The sequence below is a fragment of the Chelonia mydas genome, chromosome 5 (assembly GCF_015237465.2).
Source record: "Chelonia mydas isolate rCheMyd1 chromosome 5, rCheMyd1.pri.v2, whole genome shotgun sequence".
Lineage (NCBI taxonomy): Eukaryota > Metazoa > Chordata > Testudines > Cheloniidae > Chelonia > Chelonia mydas.
This window is the reverse complement of record NC_051245.2, coordinates 80,057,652-80,082,396: the sequence shown is the minus strand read 5'-3', so window position 1 is coordinate 80,082,396 and position 24,745 is coordinate 80,057,652. Positions and strand designations below refer to the sequence as shown.

The 24,745-nt window shown below is 40.1% G+C and overlaps 1 protein-coding gene across 1 annotated transcript in view; it reads right to left on the bottom strand.

Moving 5' to 3' along the window:
• ADAMTS19 (ADAM metallopeptidase with thrombospondin type 1 motif 19) overlaps nucleotides 1-24,745 on the bottom strand; it is a 274,323-nt gene that overhangs the window by 223,380 nt on the left and 26,198 nt on the right. Inside the window, exon 3 of the mRNA XM_007056790.4 lies at nucleotides 2,490-2,655. Coding sequence (XP_007056852.3) covers nucleotides 2,490-2,655 — 166 coding nt within the window. The remainder of the gene's footprint in view (nucleotides 1-2,489; nucleotides 2,656-24,745) is intronic.

Below are 24,745 nucleotides of genomic sequence, written 5' to 3'. Positions count from 1 at the left end.
TTGAAGGGGCCTGGGTAGTCCTTGGTGCTGGTGGGTTGGAAGGTTTAAGAGTCTGGGCCCTGTAGATTGCACATGGGTCCCAGTATGGCCAATTGGGTGGCATAACGATGGGCGGAGGCATCCATGGTAGTGTCTGCCAGCTGTACCCTTCCATAGGTGGTTGTTGGTGAGAAGGTCCTGGTTTCGGGAAGGAATGATGAGGGGTGTAAAGGCTTGAGTCATCCTCTTTGTCCTCATCACTGGATAGTGGGGGTGCAGATCTAATAGAGCGCCTATTCAGCTCAGTCCTGGCCTGACGGGGGTGCCATCGATGCTGAACGGAGGGGTGGAGGAGATAGCCAGGTCCGCCTGTCTGATGAAGGGTTGTGGTACCAGGAAGCTTGGTGCCATGGATGGCAGCGTAGTAAGCTCTGATGGTGCTGAGGTCTTGTTAGGCTGTGTATATGCAGCAGGTGGTGCCATTACACTAGCTGGTGCTGAGGTGTTCTTTGGCACTGTTGGTGCCGAGCTAGGGAGCTTAGCTCTGGCTCGTGCAACTGAGTGAGAGCCTGGTCACATCAGTGCCTTGGCTCCTCGGGATGTCTCGGTACTGGATGTTCCCAGTGCTTCTCAGTCCGAGGTTGTCGGTACCAGGGCAGATTTCTCATCAGGAGACTGCTTCTTTTTAGGGGGTGATGACTGCAACCAATGTTTAGTCGCCTTCTTAGGTCCTTAGACACGATTTGGGTAGAGCCCCTTGTCTGAAGCTGCTGCTGGAGACCATTGCCCAGGAGGAGTCCTGGACTCTGGGTTAGAAGCTGGCCTGAGGGATTTCTCCATCATTAATAATTTTAATTGGAAGTCCCTGGCTTTCAGTGTCCTGGCAAATAGTTTCTTGCAGTGGAAACACTTCTGTGGTACATGGGTTTCCCCGAGACAGCCGATGCACTGAGCATGACCATCCGATACAGGAATTGATAGCCAGCAGGTCAGGCAACGTTTAAAGCCGGGGGAACTAGGCATGCCTGAGGAGGTTCAGGACAATAGAAAACGGCCACAGTTCAGTTACCATCGGCGGAGACCCACTAGTGGAGGGAGGGGGACAAACAAAACAAAGTTTTGCTTTGTTTTTGTTTTTTTTTTTTTTTAGTAGGTAAATAAGGAGGGGAAAGGGAAGAAAACCAACAAAAAGGATAAATAAAGATGGGAATATAAGCAATTTATGAAATAGACAGGGGGACTGCTGTCACTCCGACTCAAGTCAAAGACAGAAGAGAAGAAACTGAGGGACAATTGGCTGCGCACGCTAAGTAGCCGCTTGAAGCGGTGTGAGATGGCTGCCACATCTGCGCGGCCAACTGGGGCACTGCTACTACAAATCTCCGACGACAAGCGCAGGGTGCCAAGACACCTAAAGTGGAGCACCAACAGGGACACTCCTCAAAGAAGAAGTTTCTACTTTCAGTGAACACTTCTTACTGGTACAGATAAACAAACACAGACAGAGCAATTACAGGGGGAAGTTTATACAGTTTACTTATTCGTTCATAAGCATAATAAGAGCCTTGGGCTACTTAATCATTTCCCTTTTAACTTTTTAGAATTAAGTTTTCATTCAAGTGTTGAAATTAGAGTCTAATTTTTCCAGGATGAAAAATCTTTCAGGTATATGCTCTGTTCATGTTAATACTTCAAAGTGGCACAGATGTTCAGGGGGCAGGGTGGGAGAATGATAAATGTAAAAAATCCCACTGGTTTTTTTGTTTCTTTCCTGAACAAACTCAAGTTTCTCATACCCCTAAAAGCACCACAGGTCTGGGTACAGAACTGTCAAACTTCGGCCTCCCACAGCTTTTTTCCACTGGTAGAAGGTAGAGTTGGTGGAGAGACAAGTTCAACAGAATGTCATCTCTCACAAAAGACTTTTTTGCTAATAAATATTAACAACATACCACTGTGTGCCAAATTATCATGCAACTTTTTTCCACCCCAAAATCCACTAATGAGGACCTGTTTGGAGTATTTCACACAATTCATATAAACTTAATTCATAAAAACAAAAAAGATACAATTATAGATTGTTATAGATACAATTGTGACACTTAAAATGCTGTTTGCATTTTAAGAAGATAAGTGGTTCCAGCAATATTCCCCAAAGTAAACCAAATCTCAAACCATGAGGTTTCAAAACTGAAGAACCTCTTGAAGTCCAACGACTGCATGAAGTAAATACCTGAGACCAACCAGATGATACAGGGAGACAAGACATGGGATACAAATTAAGAGATGGCCAAAGTTTTCCACTTTGATATTTTTGTTATTAAAATATGACAGTTTACTTAATATGCAATGTCCATAAGTGAATGTATAGTTCCACTTTCTGACAACTCAGCCCACCAAAAGTTATAGCTAGAAGAATGATCAGACATGATGTTTTAAAAAACTATTATCTGTGCTCTTTAAAAATATGTGCTCTGCATTAAATCTATTCAGTGAGATTGTTATATTACCTGTAACAACACCACAGTAATGGTTGTGAGGAGCTAGCTTTTCTGTAACTTTCTCCTCTATGGACCTTTTTCGTCTGTACACCCTGTGTGCATGACCTGTCACAGCCAAAGTGTGATTGAGTGGCTCAATAAATATGAAGTCCTCGTTAATCTGTATAAAGCCCATCTGTAAAGGAAAACAAGAGGGACATATAAGGTATGTAATTTAAAGAAACCACATATGCGCAAACACACCCTGCCCCTCCCCCCAAAAAAACCTTCATTTAAAAAAAAATTCATTTTAAGAATCCTAGTAGCGAGAATACTATCCTTCCATTTTATTAGCCTCCATCTCAGTGCACTAAACTTCATTTACTTCAACTAAATCTGTGTGAGTTGGTGGCTACATGCCAGTAGCAGATGCACAGTGAAAGATCTGGAATGTTAAAGTCTTGCTTTGGGAGACCCAGGGATCATTTAAAAATGTACAGCATGTACCACACAATCTATACCCTAGTTTTATAACACACCTGTTGTCATACTTTCTCATAACCAATTTTTAATAAAATAGTTCAGATACAAAGCTGAATTTAGGGAGTCTGATGCATCTTTAGCAACTGCACAGAGCTGCAACAGATATGAAATTCTTAAGACCCCTTTTACAGATTTTTAACTTTTTAATTAAAAACAAACACATTTTTCTTCAAAAATAATGTATGCCTGGTTAAAATCAGAGAAACACTATCTGTGTTACAGCCTTTTTTTTATCCATATGCCCACAATGACATAAGATAGTGGTTGAGGTCACCAAAACACTGTAAAAACTGTTGTTCTTATAACTACTACTTGCTATGGTTCAACTCAAAACTGTTCAATTGGCCAAAAAAATACCAGTTTATGTCAGAATTACAAAGCATGTAGAAAAAAAAGTTTTTTTCTCTATAACATACGATCAACAAAACTGGCAGGTAACTTCTAATTCCAGAGATCTTAAAATCTATGAATCTATGAAACACTGTTCCTAAAAAAAACACCAAAATGGCATATCCGGCTCAAATAAGGAGAGTTCTTCTCCATGTATGCATGTAATTCCCATTTACACAAAAAAAGGACTCTTCCTCTTATAGGCAACTTAACTGCATAATCATACTAAAACAGAGATACTTAATTTCACTATCAGGTGTACTAGCTGCACCTCAACTGCTATACTGAATGTTTTCTGAGGACCAATGCTGAATAGACACAGTAATTTCATCCTTAACATCCAATAGTACCTTTAAGATAGCTGGATTTATTTGGTTGTTTTTGTTTTTTTGGTTTTTTGTTTTGTTTTGTTTTTCCATTTTTTGTTGTTGTTGTTGTTTATTTTCAGGTTGCTTGATATTAATTCGGAGTCTGTTAAATATTAAGTATTTAGGAGGTAAGCAAAATACTTTAATATACTTTCAGTGCAACTGTCAAATGGTGCTTTTATACATCCTGTATGTTTTTCTAGTCACCAAAATTGGTCTATTTATATTGAGAATTATGTTTTTAAATAACTGGTGGAGTATATGCAGAGCAGACTAATTTTCTCCTAATATTTGTGGATTCAGATATTGAATATTTAAACTTTATTTTTTTAATGCAGTGTCTGTGAAAGGTGCTGAGCAGGCTTGGATATAGAATTTCTTTTCTCAGAACTGGTACAGAACAAACAGTAGCTGTGCAAGCTTCTCCACATCACCCAGCCAATGTGCCTTAGCCCTGACCTGGAGGAACTGTCCCGAAAGATGAGAGAATAGTTCATTCTTCATTCTCATTCAATCTGTGGCCTCTTTGCTGAGATGTCTACTTAATGGTGGCATTTGTTATGTGGTGACCTGTGTACTTAGAGGACTGACTGAGACCATCAATTCGTTTCACATTAGCTTTGACCACTGCTTACTTAGATGGAATGTTAACCTAGTGCTGAATAAATACTATTCCCAATCCCCTGAGTCACTCAAATAGGGAATTGCAAATTGAATATAAAATTTACCAAAGAACATTAATATCAGCCATACATATTCAGCTGGATAATTCCCAGCTGAATTTGGATAGCCAAATATTCAGTCTGTTCATTCTGGCTGCTCTTGAAAATAGCATAATTCTTCTTTCTGAAGCAGCTACTCTGCCTGACTGGCAGTCTACTATTCCTCCATCTCCTGACCACACAGAGGAGGAGATGAGAAGACATCCCCTCCTTCCTCCTCCCCCGACCCCCCAGTAACCAAGATCTCCATTCTTTGGTTTCACTGGGAGGGGAGAGAAGAACATCTCCCACCACTGCCTTGAACTTCATGGAGCTGGAGCAGAGTTAAAAAATAAACCTTCCATCTCAGTTCCAGGCCAACCTCTGATGGCAAGAAAATAGGGATTTCTTTTAGCAGAGTTCACTCTGGCACATCACTCTGCCCTAGAAAGATCATTAGCCAGTGATACAATGCCCAGAGGAATGGGGCTAGATGTGACAATGGCCCTGGTAGTGAGGCATCAACATAGTACAGTCCTCAAGTTTGACCCAGCAATTGGGTGTTGATACATAGTGCTTGCAAGATGGTATCTAGTCTTTAATGAATACAAGCAGTAAAACACCTACTCCTGCCTCTTAATTGCTCCTGCTCAAGCACAATAAGGATGCAAATGCAATGGAGGTAATATCTAATCCTGATGGTTTTATCTGCTGAATGTCCATGGATATCTTGGTGATATGCATAACACAAATGCGCAGAAAATGTGCACATTCTAAGAGGTAGATGTATGTCTAGCATGTTCCATGGTGCAGGCACCTAACAAAAATGGAAGTTTTCTATTGCAAATGCTCATATTCCAATTTGTAGTCTTATAACTGTCATAAAATAAAAACTTGTAAAACCTCTAGTCCTGAAAGCGGACAATCCTCATGTTGCAATGTCCATTATAATAACCCTACCCAGAGTTCATTTCCCTAAAAACAATGGAATACTCCATTTTTTTATTTGATGAGGGGCTTGATTCTCCTGTCATTTATACCTGGATATATTTGAAGTTACTACTGCAGTTAGTGCACTAAGATAAAGAGAGGAGAATGTGCCTGTTCACATTACAAGAGACAACTGGCTATACCCGCTACATGTCCCTGTATAGAAGTGTGGTTCTTGATCTACATGTGGCTCTAAGATCTTACATGTAACTCTGACTAAGTCTTTTGCTCAGACTCTGCCCGTTTCTGTTCAAAGTCATAGCAGGCCAAGTTCTGTCAAAGGAGCACTCAGACACAAATGAGGCAGCCTGAGGAGCATTTAGTGACCAGAATCCAACACATACATATACAATCCTCACAGATTTAGCTCCTTGGAGGGGGAAAAGGGGAAGAGAGAAAACACCAGCAGACTTTCTATCACAATCAGGAAAGGAAGTGGACAGTAGGGACAAAAGAACACCCACAGGCACACATTATTATGTAAAGCCTCCGCTCAGTCCAGCAGAATGAGATTGTACGATTTGTAACTTTTCAGTCATTGCTAGTATGATCATCAGGACTGGCTCTAGGCACCAGCAAAGCAAGCACGTGCTTGGGGCAGCACAGTTCCAGGGGGGCGGCATTCCGGCCTCCTTTTTTTTTTTTTTTTTTTTTTGGCTTGGGCAGTTGCACTCTCAGAACTTGGGGTGGCAAATTTTTTGCTTTGGGCAGCAAAAAACCTAGAGCTGGCCCTGATGATCATTAAGTTCTGTAACCTTTTGCAAACTTTGTAACTTTAGTTATTGTTCCTTGCAAGCTTTGTAACCTTTTCAGTTACCATTTGTATAAATCTCCAAGGTTTGCAATACCCCATCACACAATCAGAGAGAGTGTGAACAAGGGAATGTGGTTGGGAGATAAGGGAGTGTGAACAAGGGAGTGTATGTGGGACTGGGCGGGGAGGAACTGCAAGGAGAATAGAGCCCAGAGACAGGAGACAGGTGTGTCTGATGTAATCTGCCCTGAGAAGGCAATCATGGGGTGCAGTAAAGAAAAGAAGACAAATACAGATATGTCACAACACAGGCATCATAATGCATTTCAGGACATTGTGCCTGGCTTATTTTATGGCTTCCTATGACCCCATTTAATGAGGAAGTAATTCTCCAATTGCTCAAGGATGAGCATCACTGAGCTGCACTTCGGTGTTAGCGGATCATGGCTGTGTAGTAACCTGTTGGATTGAAATAGCACAACAAAATGCATCTGAGAATTAGCTGCCTCCCTCACCAAATATTCCATCATTTAAAAACACCTATAAATACACAAAAGTCCCTTTTCTTGTGATTTATATTTCAAAAGCTTTAAAATAATACCAATCACACTGCTTGGGCAGAAGATGCATTTATGCACACATGTGGTATGGAATTAAATAACATTTGTTCCCCAGCTGTTAACTGATGTCATCACCAGCATACTAGCACATGGATGCATCTGTTCCTTTGTCATAAATAATGTCATCTTCCCCAAATGTCAGAAGCAGAATTCACATCCCAAAATTTACCAGTGCTTATATGAAAATAAGAATCATGCCTTCTCTCTCGCTCATTTAATAACTGCTCTCTGGTATTCAACCAATGCTATGTATATTTCATAGACATTCCATTCCTGATTACATTAAAAAATGAACATAACATGGCATCTTCTGATTCTAACAACACACTCTCCTGCCCATCTGCAGAGGGAGGATGCATAGGAGCTCTACAGATCCTAATTCCCTTACAGTTTCCAACTTTCCAGTATTGTCCTGGAGTCTCCAGGAATTAAAGATTAATCTTTAATTAAAAATTATGTCATGTGATGAAAGTGAATACATCCAACCAAAATTGGCAACCCTAGGTCCCTTCCCACGCTGCTACTGGTGATGCAGGAAGCCAGTGCAGGACTGCATCCCCTCGTGCCCTTGCACCAGCACATAACCTAGGCTGTGATTTGAGCCTACACTAGTTTATACAAACAGGCAGTAAATCCAACATTTCCTTAAAGGTTAGTAAGTCTATTTTAAACAATATCCCCCAAAACATTACCACCATCTACACATTTAAAAATGAAAGGTTTATTAAAATGTATAGCGCAAAAGCCAATTCTTCTCCAGCACTGATTAACTTTAAACAGTTTTGTAATCTGAGACTTTGTGATCTTTACAAAATCTCACAGGATATTAAAATGATTTATTGTTTTTTGTGTCTGATTGCAAAAGCAAAATTATTCATTTACATTTCAATACAGCACTCCAAAGAAAAGTACTGCAAGTTAACGAATATTATTAAAAACTAATCTGTTTCAAAGATTCAAGATTAACTTAATATATTGCATTCAAATAAAACATTAACTGGAACATAAAAATAAATATCTTAAACTCTAATAAGAGCTTTTAACAGGACAAACATACATTATTAATATATTTTGATGGTTTTTATAAGGACTAATTCTCTATTCTTGTTATCAAAGCAAGTGAACTCAGGCCATACATTCACATGTTCAAGAGACAATATTCATGTAGACCAAACTATTAATGAAACACTAGAATACAGAAGCATATAGAACACTAAGAGGCATACCAGCACCATGGTTCATTTCAGTAAGCAGTGAGTGCACACAATTAGTTGGGGATTGGTCCTTCTTTGAGCAGGGGGTTGGACTAGATGACCTCCTGAGGTCCCTTCCAACCCTGATATTCTATGATTCTATGATTCTATGAATTCTACATGGCGTAGCCAGTTGTGGAAAAAATGACCCAAACTGAAACTGAAAAGTGACCTGTGAATCACCTCCAGGAAAAGACATGATCCCAGGGGGAAAAAGGTGGTGGGAAGAGAATGGGGGACAGGACATCAAGGGGGGTCTCACATGGAGAATATGGGCTTGATCTCCCTTGAACCTCCATTCCCCCATTCTGTCCCAGCAGCAAGGCCCTGAGGTATGTGGCTGCCACCTCTTCCTCCTCCTTGCTCTCTCCTCCTGGAGACTCCAGATGGGCTGGTCACCACCAGTAACAGTACTGAGGGTATATCTACACCAAAAATTAAGGTGTAAGGTATGCCTACCCACACTACTTAACATGGCTAATAATAGTAGTGAAGATGTGGTGGCATACGCTTCAGTGCAGGCCAGCCTCCCCAGAACAAACCCACTGGAGATCCTATGGACAGACTCAGTCCGCTAGTCTCCACCAGGATCTATGCCATTATGTCTTCACTACTGTTGTTACCTGTGCTAACTAGATTAAAGCTAGCACAAGTATGCCTACCCATGCTACAATCACACTTTGACTTGTGGGGTAGAGGTACCCTGCAAGTAGCTGAGAAGAGGAACTGGCATGCCAGTGCCACAACATCCCATGATGGCAAGAGGGGGTGACTATATGGGAGGGAATAGCAGCTCAGTACTTGCAACATTGCTGTACGCATGACAGAGACTTGAGCTAGAGCTGGAACGAGCACACAGAGAATTTCTGTATTCTTATTTTCAAGACAGCAAATAAAAAAAAACGATACAAGAGTTTGAAGCCCTACGCCGACACTGTCTGAACCCCACCGTATGAAGCATGAGGTACAGTAAATCTGACTAGAAATAAAAGTGAAACTAGCTAGTTTTCTTTCACTGTCCAAACTAAGACAAAGAGTAAATAAATACCACGCAGATTATTAAAGTATTAACAAAACAAATAAGGACACTTGCTTATTTAAAAATAAAAGGGTTTATAAACAGGCAGTTTCCCTTTAACATTTATTGAAAATACTCCAGCCCCTCTCTTCCCCCCTCCCACTCCCCTGCACTTCTAGCTGCTAACTTATCCACACACTCACTGGTCTTATGGCCCCTTCACCACATGTGCTACAGACACGAGCAGCACCTTATCTTTAAAAAGACTCCAGCCAACTCCAGTACGTTAGCTACGGGCCACAGTGTTCTTTAGCAATGGGCCAAACTGAACTCCAAGAAGTCCATACATCTGTAGTTCTGGGAATGAGTCAGTGTTGTTAGATCTTTACTAGTGATCTCACAATTGACAAAAATGTTGCCAGCCTCCTACATATCCCCCGAGAGCTGCTGCAAATTTAATTCGCTATGGAAACAAGATAACTGAAGCCACCCACTGGATGGCCAGAACTGACGGACTAGGATGTAGAATGCCTCTTCATTTTTGTCCAAAATTTTCAGACATTCAATTAAAGGTCAAAATGGATGCTGCAGTACAGTTACTTTTTCCATGTGATTCCAAAGAATACTCTACAATAGACTGTCCCTTGATATTTGCAGTTCTTAATTTACTGTCCACCCTGCTATCAATTTATATTCTGTCCTTTCCATCATTTAGACCCATGATTATTATTGCTACCCCCACAGACATATTTTGTTGATGTGGTAGGAAACCAACCCAAAGAAACACCCTTTCTAGCCCTAACCAGTGGTTACCAAACTTTTCACTTTGCACCCTCCTTGCACCTGTCCATCCAACCCCTGGGAGCCACTGTTAGGACCTGGGGCCAGGTTGGGTCCACAACAGGGAGTGGGGCTGTGGCTGGGAGTAGAGCCCAGGCCAGGAGCCAGAGGCTGACGCCAGGGCCATGGCTGGGAGCAGGTCTGAGGATGAGAGCAGAACTGCAGCAGGGGATGGGGCTGGAGGAGAGCTGGGGGAATGGACAACATACACCAACCACATTGGGCTCAAATGGGCACAGCCAGCAGGGAAGAAGTCACATCCCCCTGAAAATGAAAAGCTAACAAAGCCCAACAGGATGCAGTATATATACTGCTACCTAATACTACATAAAGATAATCCAATACTTGTATTTTGTGCATTTTATTTTATTCAAGAGGAGAGGACTGGTCCCTCAGAAGCTTTGGCAATACACCGGCAGGCATGGTAAATGTTTTGCCCTTTGTCAATAAGCTGAGTGGTTGTGTTCACTGTGTTTACTGTATAAGAGGCAGCACACAGAGAGTTGGTAAACACAACTTTACTTGCTGAAGGCTAACACAGAACTCATAGCAGGACAACAGCCAAGTTTCCAGGTTGGAACCCCTGATAGTTCATCCATCTTTAATTTTAAAAGGATGCTGTCAATCTGAAAACCAGTAAATTTCAAAAAATAAGGTAAAAATAATTCCAGGTAGTAAACTTGTCCCTGATTCCTTCTGCCAGTTTTATGTGGGTTTGCCATCAATTTTTCTTATTTTTTAAATGCTCTGCTCCCCGCATCCGTTGCTCAGTGAAAAGCCCATACAAGCAAGGAAACGAAATAACTGACTTATCAGGGGAAAGGGGCTCTCACCACACACAAAGTACCAAATGCACAAATTAAAAACATTGCAAAAACTACAGGAAAATGTATCTCTAATCTCCCTCATTTATTGTAATCTTCAGTGCTATTTGTTACAAAAAGTTCTTAAAAATATTTCAGACAGAAGTGTGATTTCTAAATTCACAGTGTTGTTTTAAAATAAAATGTTCATTCACTACAATTAGCAACTGGAAACCCAGAACCTGATCTAAAGCCCATTGAAAACAATGGAAAAGCTCCTCATGACTTCAAATGGGCTTCAGATCAGGCCCCATGTGATTATTTCTTTTTACAAATTTGACATTTACATCTATGTAGTACAAGATGCATTTGGGAAAATTGAAGACACCAACCCATATCCCACCGAAATCTTAGATCAAGAGTTCTCCTTAATCTTTCAGGATTTCAGAACAACTTATTAGTAGAGCTTCGTGCCCATCACAGAGGTCACGGAAGTCACGGATTCTATGATTTTCCACCATGACGTCTGCAGCGGCCAGTGTGGCTGACCCCAGAGCCGCCCAAGCAGCTGGCTCCAGGGCCAGCTGCTCAGGTGATCCTGGGGACAGCCATACCAGCCACTGCTCGGACGGTCCTGGGCAGCTGGCCCCAGGGACCGCCCGAGCAGCTGTTGGTGCGTCTGGCCCCAAGGACTGCCCGAGCAGTGGTAGGTGTGACTGGCCCTGGGGACTGCCCGAGCTGCAGTCCCCAGGACGCCCAGAGCAGCAGCTTCTCCAGTGGCCCTGGCAGCTGGTGCCACAGCTGGCCTCAGACCTCCCCAGCAGCAGCCTTTACTCAATTTCCTTGCTTACGGAATTTTGAGATTATGTCCTTTAAAATTACCTTCTTAAAACTACGGTGGTCATTTGTATCTCCTCAACTGTGGTCAGAAGGGCAAACATAACTGCAGACTTACAAACCCACATATTTGTCAAAATGTATACTTGCCAATTATCTATTTTCCCTTGACCTCTAAAAAGCTGAAATATAGATAGACAGATAGATAGATAGATATAAATATATACTATGACCTGCTACTTCCAACTACTCTAAAGCATAAAACTTTAGTTTAAAACTAAATTTATATATACACACACGTGTGTATGCATATACATATGTGTGTGTATGTGTGTATTAATTAATGCCAGTTAGAATTAATTCAACAAGACTTAACTTAGTCAAACCCTACTTTTCTTGCTGAAGTTACTGGGAGTTACACCTGGATGAGGAGTAAAAAGTCCACAATTTTGCCCAAAGCTTTATTATACTACCCACGCTTGCATTGAAAGAAACCAGCTACACATAGGACCTTACTACTCTCTTCTTTCCATCCCTTACTATAACCTTTGTTCTCTCTACCATGCATTATTTCATTATTCTCCCACTTAAAAAGTATTTTAATAGATCTACTTTTCTAACAGGTGTATATGTACAAGGTCTTTACTATACAACAATGAACAGCAGAATGAGTAATAGTCAGTCTAGTAGAGAGATAAGTAATCTATTCCTTCAACTTGTTACCTCTGTATTACAGATGTGTCAGACTCCTGGCCCATGGGTCAGATACCTCTAGTGGGTTGAATTTATGTACCCTACCTGGCATACTCAAATGTGGCAGAAGCTAAGCTTTTTTTCATCTTTTTAGAAGGAATTTTCTATAACTCCTGGGTGGGAAAATAAACTTCCAAATGTAAACTGGGCATTAGCAAATACAGTGTTATATTCCTAAGTCTGCAGATAGCATGAAACACTGACTCTGAAATTGTGAATTCCCCCTGCACCCATTAATTTTTCTGTTAAATTTAAAGCCTAATGACAACCTTTTTAAAATGTCAGCATAAATTATGTAACTACTAATCTTTCTGGGAGATGGGAAGGTAAGAAGGTGGAAACAAAGCTCACATGGGATGAAGGGTGGGCATTAGGAGCTGATGCAAGAAAAGAAATGCTGAGGTAAGAAAGGAGAAAAGAAAAAAGGACTACGAGACGTAAACAGAGAAAGGAAGATAGTAAAGGAAGTGAAACAAAAAGCAGACATATTGGTACCCTAGGGATGAGCACCGAGTAATTCTGAGAATACAACAATAAAGATACAGGACACATAACTACTGCTAATAATGACTGCTAGCATTTTCAAAGGAACCTAAGGCTTCTGGCACCCAAACCCATTGAATTCCAATGGAAGTTGGGCATCTAACTCCCTTAGTCACCTTTAAAAGCCCTCTACTGTATATCTTCGTGAAAACCTCCCACTGACATCATCAGGGAATTCACTGTGAATGGAGGGAACTATGTAGTCACCTATTTATACACTGCCCATGAACAATAATTAAAAATGGAAATCAGCCCTCTCTACTGAATATGTGTTACATCCGTGGCACATTGTAACTAACACACTGAAAGGTGTCACTGTGAATGATATGATATACCAGTCTCTAAGTGTTTGGTAATTTGCTGAGTGTACCATAGGTTCGGAAGCAAGTGTTGTAGGTGTTCCCTGAACTCAGCTCTTCAGGCAATAACCATCAGAGCTTTCCAAAAACACTCACATAATGCAAGTAGGAAAGATTATTTCTTTACTAGTGCTGCCAGAAAACAAAAGTTGCAAGTACCCTAGGCATAGCCTGTAGCTTCCTGCTGTGGGTCCCACTGGCCCCCTGCCAGCAACAGGGTTGGTCTCAGCCCAGCTCTTAGTCTGCTTACTATCAGGCCTTCCCTCCACAGCCACCCCTCAGCCTGCTGCTGCCACCCTCTGCTCCTGTTCACATGCAGTTTCAGGCTCCTCCTGATCCACATTCCCTGAAGCTCTGGTAGTACTTCCCTTTCCTGTGCTGAAGGGATTATGGAGCCCTCCACTGGCTAGATGTTGCACTGGGAGCTACCTCCGTGCACTGTAAACAGCCCCAGGTTCATTATAATCTGGTATTTGTGCATTGTTTCACGGCAAGTTTATTCTTTACATAGATTCTTTTTTAAAAAAACATTCATTCTTTTAAAGCAGCTTCTTTGTAATTTAACATATATTTGGGTTGGTGCACAGAAAATGTTATTCTTTTCACAGGTCTATTCCTTTACCAGTTTATTTTTAAGTGGACTCTACCACACATTTTTTTGCCGGTAATTATCCAGAGTTATAGTTTAATTTTGCTGTAACAAAATCAATTATGTCAAAACACTGGAAGAAACCCAACATATAAAATCCCAAAGCTCATCTTGAACCCTTTCAAGCCCCTGATAAATCATGTACCAAGAAAGCACAGCACAATTTAACGGTATATCAAGCTGATTTCAAAATTAGTACTGCAGTCTACATCAAATGCCTAAAAAATGAAATGTTACAGGGTGGTAATTAAGATGTTTGGTGTGCAGCCAAACATCATAGTTAATAAGTTGACTTTTTCTGGGACACTGTGGAAACATTTACAGACAACCCCAAGCAGTGCCTCATCCAGTAGAAGACAGGGTAGATTTATGCACTGTTCTTTCTCTCCTGAGATGCAAGTTTGAATCTGTTCCAGTCTGAGATTACTAAACGAACGTTAATGATGACTCAGTGTTAAAAAGGATATGAGTGCCAGTTTCAAAACCTTCAACAAGAGACATTGTAAATCAGGGGGTATGTTCTCCTCTCAATGTACATGTTGTTCCTGTTATACAGACCTATGTCTCTAAAAGGCAGATGGGAACCAAATCAACAGTTTCTAAAGGTGTATATCATATCCCTTATTTGTCATATGAAGATTACATTTTTTATCTAATGAGCATACAGTATAGGTACTGATGATCCACAGATTAAATTCAAATTTGTCTAAAATGTTCTGACCCAGCGAGTGTTACTGGTGAGGCATGACGATCCCAGGAATTCAGTGTGACCTAGTGATCAGATAAAAAGACCAGACAAAGGGAGTCAGGAAGACCCTTGAAGTTTCAGATCCCTGGTAGTTGTTGGTTGAAGTACAGGATTCATTGTGTGAAAAACACATGTCACATGACCCCATTTTAATTCAGGCAAACCTAGCTCTAAAATCTAGTAAACACCACAAAATATAGTTGTCAATAGCAAGCAAGTATGCGTGGATTTGTTTTAAAAAATCTTGCCCATGTAATTGGAACTGCATATATTTTGATAAATTACATAAAGGAAGTTCTTATTTAAACATCATCATTAATGATCTGGAAAACAGAGCAATCAACATACATACCGATATTTGCTGATGACACAAAATTGGGAGGTATTATAAACCCCAGAAGGATACTGAAGAGGACCTTGAGAGCAGGAAATGAAATGAAATGAAATGAAATGAAATGGAGGGGGGAATCCAATACACTAAATGGGAAGAAGATACTTGGAAAGGAGCTTAATAGTGATCAAAGACAGAAAATTAGATATGTGGCTGCAATGTGATGTTGCAGAAAAAGCAACAATGCTATTTTGGGTAGGGTGACCAGACAGCAAGTGTGAAAAATCGGGACAAGGGATGGGGGGTAATAGAAGCCTATATAAGAAAAAGCCCCAAATATCGGGACTGTCCCTATAAAATCGGGACATCTGGTCACTCTAATTTTGGGATGAGGTGAGATTCCCTCTGAGACCTTTTTGACTCAGCTTATACAGAACACCTCATCCAGTTCTGGGAGAACACTTTATCCAGTTCTCTGGAATCGAAGACATCAGTTCATCTCCAGATTTGTCACTAAGGTTTCTTTATTGGCATACAATCAAACTACACTTGAGTTGATCAGGCTCAACCACAGATGGTGGGTACAGGGCATATCGCACATCCAAAGTATAAAATCATTAATCAGTTTATATACAAATTCTAAAACAAACTGCTGCATGCGCCTTTTAATCTGCATTGTATCATGCACTTCAGGATTGGTTCATTAATTTCTGTAGCCAATCCCCATCTAGATCATGAACTGTTCTCGTGCTGCACTGCATGCTAGACCACAGATGCATACTATCACACACAGCTTACTATCGTTACTAGCTACATCTTTTACATAGTTACAAGGCTACTTTAAATTCATGCTTTATTCATTGTTTTGTGTCTTGCCCAAAACAGCCTAGTTAGATGCACATACAAAAGTATCCTATTTATGAATCAGGGAGGTGAAGTCCCTCTTTATACAGCTTTGGTGGACCACAGCTGCTGTTAGTTTGGGCACTCTGTAACCAGAAACAAGAAGACAGACTGGTGGAGATCAGAGAAAAGCAACAAATACTAATAAGATATAGCAACTGACCAATGAAAAAAGATTCAAATAAATAAACATGTACAACTAAAGAGAATATCAAAAATATCCACAAATATTTGAGCACTAAAGAGTGGGATGCCAATGCAAAATGGAAAATGTATAGGAGAAAACATGAAAACTTGAGATCTACTAAAGTGTAGAGCACTCTCCCAAAGGAAGTGGGTCAAATCCCACTGCCCAAGGTATTTAAAATTGACCTGGAGAAAATAATAAATAACATGCTGTAAAAAACAAACCTGCATGAGCAGTGGAATGAACTACTATTAGGGTTTTTTATATCTAATTTCTATTATTCTAATGTTAATTTGTAACCTCTTCTTTATCTACTGATAAAATGTTATTTTATCACCTTTTTACAGCAGTCCTCTCAGTGATTCACAATAGATACCTCTTACAATTTCATTCTCAGAGGAATATTTTCCTTTTCTAAAATCAGCAGAAGAACACCTCTGTAACAAAAGGCTGTGTTAGTTTGAGACATTAGTCCCTCCTCCTTGACTCCAACAGATCCTACTAGAGTGCAAGCATACTCTCCTGAAATAGCGTATGTGACTGAGAGTGTATTGAGTTCTAGTCCTATTCTGTCAATGACTTCCTGTATAAACTTGGGCAAGTTAATCATGTTCACATTTTCAGCAGTATTCTCGAATACTAGATGCCCACAGGAGTCTCCAATTGGGCAATTAAAATAGGAGATACTCAAAACTAGTGGCCACTTTTGAAAATGTTGATCTAAACCTTGCTAAACCTCAGTCTCCACTTCCACAAAATGAACATAATATTACCTGTTTCACAGGTGCAACATAAATGCAAAATTTTATAATGCAGTGTCTTTAAGAGAAGTGGATTATAAGCATATTTTTGTTATAGTGTTCACCTTCCCATATATATTGTGTATTTGGACTTTCAGAAAACCTTAGACAAAGGCTGTTCATGAAGCCATGGGATAAGACAGAAGGTCCTCTCATGGATCAGTAACTGGTTAAAAGACAGGAAACAAAGAGTAGGAATAAATGGTCAGTTTTCACAATGGAGAGAGGTAAATAGTGGGGTCCCCTAAGGATCTGTACTGAAACCAGTTTTATTCAACACATTTATAAATGAACTGGAAAAGGAGGTAAACAGTGAGGTAGCAAAGTTTGCAGACGACACAAAATTACTCAAGATTGTGGTCAGTTTAGGACTTAACTAAGAGTTACAAAGGGATCTCACAATACTGGGTGACTAAGCAACAAAATGGAAGATGAAATTCAATGGAGAGAAGTGCAAAGTAATGCACATTAGAAAACATCCCAACTATACATACAAAAGGATGGGGTCTACATTAACCACGCAAGAAAGAGATCTTGGCATCACTGTGGATAGTTCTCTCAAAACATCCGCTTAATGTCCAGCAGCAGTCAAAAAAGCTAACAGAATGTTAGGAACCATTAGGAAAGAGATAATAAGACAGAAAATAGCATAATGCCACTATATAAATCCATTGTAAGCCCACACCTTGAATACTGCATGCAGTTGTTGTCATCCCATCTCAAAAAAAAAAAAAGAATTGGAAAAGGTACAGAGAAGGGCAACAAAAATGAGCAGGGGTATGGAACAGCTTCCATATGAGGAGAGATTAAAAAACATGGGACTGTTCAGCATGGAAAACAGAAAACTAAGGGGAAGGGGACATGATAGAGGTCAGAGGTCAACACTTGAAATTAATAGGCAGCAGGTTTAAAACAAACAAAAGAAGTAGTACTTCACACGACGCACTTGTGGAACTCATTGCCAGGGAATGTTGTGAAGACGAAAGTATAACTGGATTTAAAATAAAAAAAAACTTAGATAAGTTCAGGGTCCATCAATGGCTATTAGCCAAGACAGGGCAGCAACCCCATGCTCTCGATGTCCCTAAGCCTCTGACTGTCAGATGCTGGGACGTGTGAGGAAACAAGCACCTCAAACCCAGGCCCATGTGTCCCCAGGGAATGCTCAGGCCACAACCACCACCCAGCTGCACCACTGAGTAATCAGGGAAGGGCTTAGTGAAGAGTTAGTTTGCAGAGGGCCCCGCACCCTAAGCTCCTAATTAGGGGAAATATCCAGCCCTCTCCCACTGGCTTAGGAGCTCTATATAAACCAGGAAGTAACAACATAAATTTGTCTGAGCAACTAGAGGAATTCCTGACTGGCTGCTCCTATGGACCTTCCTTCTTACTGGACTCCTGAGTCCTCTATTCCTGCTTGCTCCTAGTTCCTGTCCTCCTATCCTAGACTCCTGTCTACTCCCAGTTCCTGCTGTTCCTGCTCCTACACCTCACCCATGACAGTATCTCCAGCTCTAACCCTTTGCCTGGCACCTGATCTTGTTTCTGAAGCCGACCTTCAGCTTGGTACGTGAGTCTGTCTTCGGTTCTGACTCTTGGCACTGACCACTAGACATGACCACCCATGACCTGGTCATTGGAGTACTGGATGACAGGGGATGAATCACTCAATAATTGTCCTGTTCTGTTCATTCCCTCTGAAGCATCTGGCATTAGTCACTGTCAAAAGACAGGATACTTGGTTAGATGGACCCAATATGGCCTGACCCAGTATGGCCATTCTTATGTTCTAATATTCTTATGTTAAAAATGTATTTTCTGAGCTTTAGCAACTCAGTTTCAGAATGCAAAGAAAGTTTACATTCAATATGTATTTATTTTCCACAGATATTCATGTGTTAATGTATATAGTAAATACAAGGTATTTAGCTCTGAAACACTTTCTTTTCAGAAAGTGGTTGGGGAAGAGAGCATACATGTATACAACAATGTAGAAACAGTCTGGACCTTGAGGCTGTAAGCAGGTTTTCAGTTTCACACAAGAAAATCCTTTCATTTTCCTAGATATCTTATGAAAACTACAGCCTCAAGACTGGCTATATCTGAAAATTTAAACGAGGATACTGAGACTCACCAGTGCAGGCTTAAAAGAAAACTTTGTAAGTCATCTTATTCATGTATGAACAAGCATGAAAGTACACAGAGTAGGGAGCACTTGTCACCCAAATCTGTAAAATGTATTTATTGTTATAAAGTTTTTAATTATAATTAGCATTTCCAACCCAAGTTCTAGAGACCATTGCTGAAAAATATTTTACACTAGCTATGTAACATGTAAATGTAAAACCTATTTTCAACTTGCTATAATAAAAGTTAAATAATCACTAAAAACCAATATTTAAACTAATTATTTAATAATCTAAATTTTCTTTGGATTACTATGCAAACACTGACAAGGTTGTATCACCAAAAACATTGGGGGGACAGCTGTTGGAAAACCACTTTACAGATTTCGCCATAGGATAATCCTAAAGCTAGCCCACTGGTGGGCCCCCTAAAGCAATTTCCAGGCAAACCCTTCAGACATTTGCATTTTACTTAGGGTGTTGTCAAGGAGATTAGTAACGGACTATAGGGCTGGATCCAATGCCTTTTCAAAGCAAAGAGTTGTTCCATTGATTTCAATGGACATTTGATCAGGGCCATAGAGCACTTCACATGTTGGTTATATGTTTTAATGCAGACCAGGCCAGTAGTGAGCTAATGTTACTGTCAGAAAGGGTTAACTCAGTTCACTTTCCAGTGCACATGAATCAACACACCTAAAACCACCTATACAACTGACATTAGTTTGTAACCTTGTTGATGGTCTCAGCAGAGAGGCCAAGGACTAAACTGGTATGGAGTCTTGAACTAGCTACTCACTCTAGAGATGGTCCTACTTGATCAAGGCTGAGGTACACTAGTGAGGCAATAGGGAGAAGCTTCTATGGACACTGACCAGACTGTGCTTGTTCTATGAACAGAAGACTTAATTCTCTCAAGACATATATTTTTCAGGCCCTTTTACAAGTACTAAATACACACAAAATAGCCACTGCACTAGTTCTTAGGAAGGACAAAAGTCAGCATTTTCAAATTTGGATGTCTAACACCAGGTACTTAAATCCATATTTTAGCACCTAAATAGACAGACTAATTTTGACTCAGTAATCATACTATGAACTTCCTCTGTCTCTGTTTCAAAGACACTGATTTTATGCTAGCTGCAATCCAGCACTGTTGTTATGGTCAGAGAGTAGCCACATCATAGTTGAGGTTAGTAAAGGTTGGCAGCAGCTTTTTTGATTTTGGAATGTTAAGTAGAGTTAAGAAATGAGGTTATGGTCACGGAAAACTCATTTTATAGATGTATATTATTAAATTACTGTAGTAACCCTCAAATGTCAACATGTACCGTGGCCAATATATGTTCACTAAAGCAAGTTTCCATATATTATCTCCCTCTACCTAACATCTAACAGACCCAGGCATACACTGAAACTGACTTCAGAGCAAAACTGTCCTACTGAAATTTATGTAAATGGAAATGCACAAGAACTATGCAGCACATAATACTAAGTTATATAGCAATACTCTTTTCTCACCATTTATTCAGCAGAATTACACTGAATTGTGTGACAATGTTAACCTGAAAAATGGTTCAATAAACTGCATGACTCTGAAGCTGGAACTGCAGCTGAGAGAAGACATCTGCAGGTGCACACCACGCTGACTCCACATCAAACAGCAGATCCAATTCAAGATGCCAATCTTCACATTCAAAGCTCTCAATGGTCTAGGGCTGAACTCTTCACCTCCCTCCACCCAACTTCAAAAATACTGCCAATGAGTGTGATGCACCTAGCAGTATGGGTCACACCGCAAGCAGAAATCAGGAACTGCAAATGTGGTTTAATTCATCTCTTGCCTTCATTAGAACGAAATGCAGGATTCTGGGGTTTATACAACCCTTTCCATAACAGAAGCCATAAAACTGGCTGACTAGCTTATCCCTCCATAGACACCTCACCCACACGGAAAAACCACCGATAGACTGGACACCCCAATATGAGTAAATAGCAAATATTATCCAATAGGACAACACAGAAAATTACAGTATTGCCAACCCCAAGTTTTCAAAAATCATAAAATAAACCAGTGCATTAATTAAAAAATTTAATCAGCGCATTAAAAGGCATGATTCAAAGAATCATGAGACTGGCTTAAAAATCATCTGATTTTATGGGGAAGAGGGCAGGAATTGTATTTGTCTTCTAGTATTTGAGCCATTAGCGTTCATATTTTCAAGCTTTCCTCTGCAACCATGAGGGCTAGAAGCTTACTTTAAAAAATAGATTCTCATATAATCACATGACTCAGAAACTGGAGCTTTAAGAAAAACACCAAATATTGCGAGACTCGCAATAAAACTATAAGAGCTGGTAACAAGGATCTTAAATCTTTCAGTTTGGCACATAGATACCACAGTGTTTGTGGTAGATAGGGCTCAAGCACTGTCTTGAGGAGAACAAGAGGAAGTGATTGCCATACCACGGTTCTTAAACCCCAAGAGAAAAAGTCTGAGGGTGCTGGCTGTCTGCTCCTACTTGGCGAGCCTTTTCCTGTTCCCCAGACAATGATTATATGAATACCTTCTTGCTCCTTATGTTCTTCCATGATATTACCTCCTCCTCTAGTGTCCCTATTTCACCAGCAAACCATACATTCCCCTTAATGCAGAGATCTTAAAATGGCCTGTGGACAAGCTGAGAAGCTGAAAGACAGCAAGAGAACATCTATTTATATCTAGGGTTTTTTTAATGTGCAAATTTATTTATTTAGCACAGTGGTTCCCAAACTTGTTCCACCACTTGCACAGGGAAAGCCCCTGGCAAGCCAGGCAGGTTTGTTTACCTGCTGCGTCCGCAGGTTTGGCCGATCGCGGCTCTCAGTGGCTGTGGTTCGCTGCTCCAAGCCAATGGGAGCTGCTGGAAGCAGAGCGGGCCAAGGGACATACTGGCCGCCGCTTCCAGCAGCTCCCATTGGCCTGGAGCAGCGAACCGCGGCCACTGGGAGCCGCGATCGACCGAACCTGTGGATGCAGCAGGTAAACAAACCGGCCCGGCCCCCCAGGGGCTTTCCCTGCACAAGCGGCGGAACAAGTCTGGGAACCACTGATTTAGCAAAAAGTTAGTTTATGAAGTCATTTGCACTGCCACATAATTGTATTATGCACAGGGCTCCAAATTTTAACCAGTGCATTAAAAGGCATTTCAAAGTTTAGCAGTAATTTTTATAAACTAAAGGGGAAAAATAATCTCAAATCTCAAAATTACATATTTTTGTTTTTGCAGAATTTAGACTCAAATCATCAAGTCCCCCGGTTAATCCCAAAGAGCCCAACAGATGGAGCAGTTTCTTATCTTGTGTCCAAAACTGTTTTAGGAACCCTTCTTTTATTACTTTTATTTTTCTTCAATAACTGCAAAAACTACACTGGAACACTTGTGCTCAAGCAATCACAGATGACTAATCCAGAGCAGTAAAATAAAATATATTTTAAAATAGGCCAACCAGCAAACTAAAGGCCATCTATACATGACCAAGTGAAGTATACAGCCCTTAGTTTGTAAAATTTCAAATCAGGAATGAGTATATAATCCAGTTTTTAACAGTGACCTAGTTTGTATTTTTTTCCTCCCATGTTGTCATAACTTGAGTGATGCTTAATGCCAACAATCATTTTGAATCATTTGATTTTGCTCCATCAATTACTTATTATATATCATTAAATGTAACACCTGCCACTGATATCATTTTTTTAATTAATGATTTCTTCGCCCACCCCACCCGCATTCACCACTCCAGAACAAACATGACAGCTGCCCTAAAGTTAGCCAGGATTCCTTAAAAACCTATCCCCTTAAAACTAAACAGAAAATCTTTACAATGGGCTGATTTAGTGAAATCTCAGACAGTTTATTACATAATGGATTTTCAGTAATTATTATTATTATCATATAAAAAAGAATACAGCTCCTATGCACGAACAAACATTTCCAGTTCTATAAAAAACAGCACCTTCCCCTCCAAAAAAAACACAAACTATTAAAAGTTATAGTGCCTGTAAGGATGTGTTCCTTCAGAACATCATACTGTAACCTGAGTACCCTTTATTGCTAGAGGTTAGGCTAGGGCACAAACTGTTGGAGTGTGGAACAGACTGCTGCAGCTAATGAAACAGTTATTCCTTTTGTGTGTGCTTGGATTTATTTCCACAAGACATTACAGCACTCTTCTAAACAGACAAAATTTAACAATGTACAAAGAGCAATCTGACCTAATTAAAACCGGTAGTGGGTCTATTCTGGATGCGGGGGGATAAGTGGAACAGCTGTGGAGGGAGTATCCACACCTTGGCATGCCACAGATATACTATCTACAATAATGCCTAACAGACCAGTATATGGACCATGGGAACTGATTCAAGGACCTAAATCCTTCAAATAGTAAATACAAATGAGGTGCTGCCAGTGTTCCAACCCGTAATCTGCAGAAGTAGCCATAGAGGACAGCCATGAACAGCCCATAGTTGTAGGGAAAGGATTTAATTCCCACAACCCTTATGAAAACTCCCACTCACAGCCTCATACTTGGGCTTTGTGCTGGGAGAAGGGTTGAATCTCGCCCAAAGGCTTTTGTAATTTATAGCACACAAGTATGAAACCATGAAATCAACATGAAAACCGACAGTTTTGTGCAAATCTACGGCTTGTAGAAATTAACAACTGTGGGCAACAGTCAAAGTTGAAGTCAGAAAAGAAATCATCCTTAAATATTATATAATTGGAATCTAAACAAATAGTTCATATCATCTACATGTTTTATCCATAAATATATAAATAAATCCACATTTCTTAATAAAAGTTAAAAACATATATCAAAACTTCTGTTTCTAGCATCCCCTCCCTTATCCAAAACCACTTTTATCTTAATACTTTTTGGCAAACCGTGCATATTCTGTTGCATAACATTTCTAATTTGTAATCTCTCCCACCTTTATCTCTAAGAATTGTTCCAAGACGACTGGCAATGGCAGCACATGTGCAAAAGCCCCCTTTTTATTTAGTCCAGAAGGGAAGCTTACTTAAAAAAATTATATTATCAGATAATAGATCCTTTTCCCAAAGGGGAAAGAGGGGACAGGTATTTTCAAGCACTGAAATCATTACAATGATTTTTTTAATTAAAAGAAAAGGATGTACCAACAAGTCATTTACTTTGCCAATTTTCTTTTAATTACAAATGGACAATTTCACTATAATATGGATGCAGCTTTCTAGATTTTACACAAAAATAATGTAGATTTGGCTCTCAGAATGATTAAAATGGTGTGTAGCGACCCCGACCCATTAAGCCAAGCAGCAAAATGTACAGTTTGACTAGTCACTTTAAAGCGTGAAACAAAACTTGTCTACATGTAGATGCAGCAAAAGATGTGTCAAAAGGTATTGCCAACTATGTTAAGGCCCGACCAAATTCACAGTCCATTTTTGTAAATAATCATAAGGAAACAGGACACATGTGCTAGGAATATTAGTCAGAACCAAAAAAAATTGTAATGTGCATAAAAATTTTATATATCTACCCCACCCATCATGACAGTTGTCTTCTTAGATGGTAAGCATGATAGGATAGGGTCAACAACTTAATGTATGCCTCAGAGTGACACAATCATTTAGGAACAAATTTTAGGTCCCCTGATTTCAAACTCAGTTGTGAGTGCTCAGTAGTCCTGAAAAACAGCCCATAAAGAGTTAGAGGAGTTTCTTATAGGACTTGTGGGTGGACACA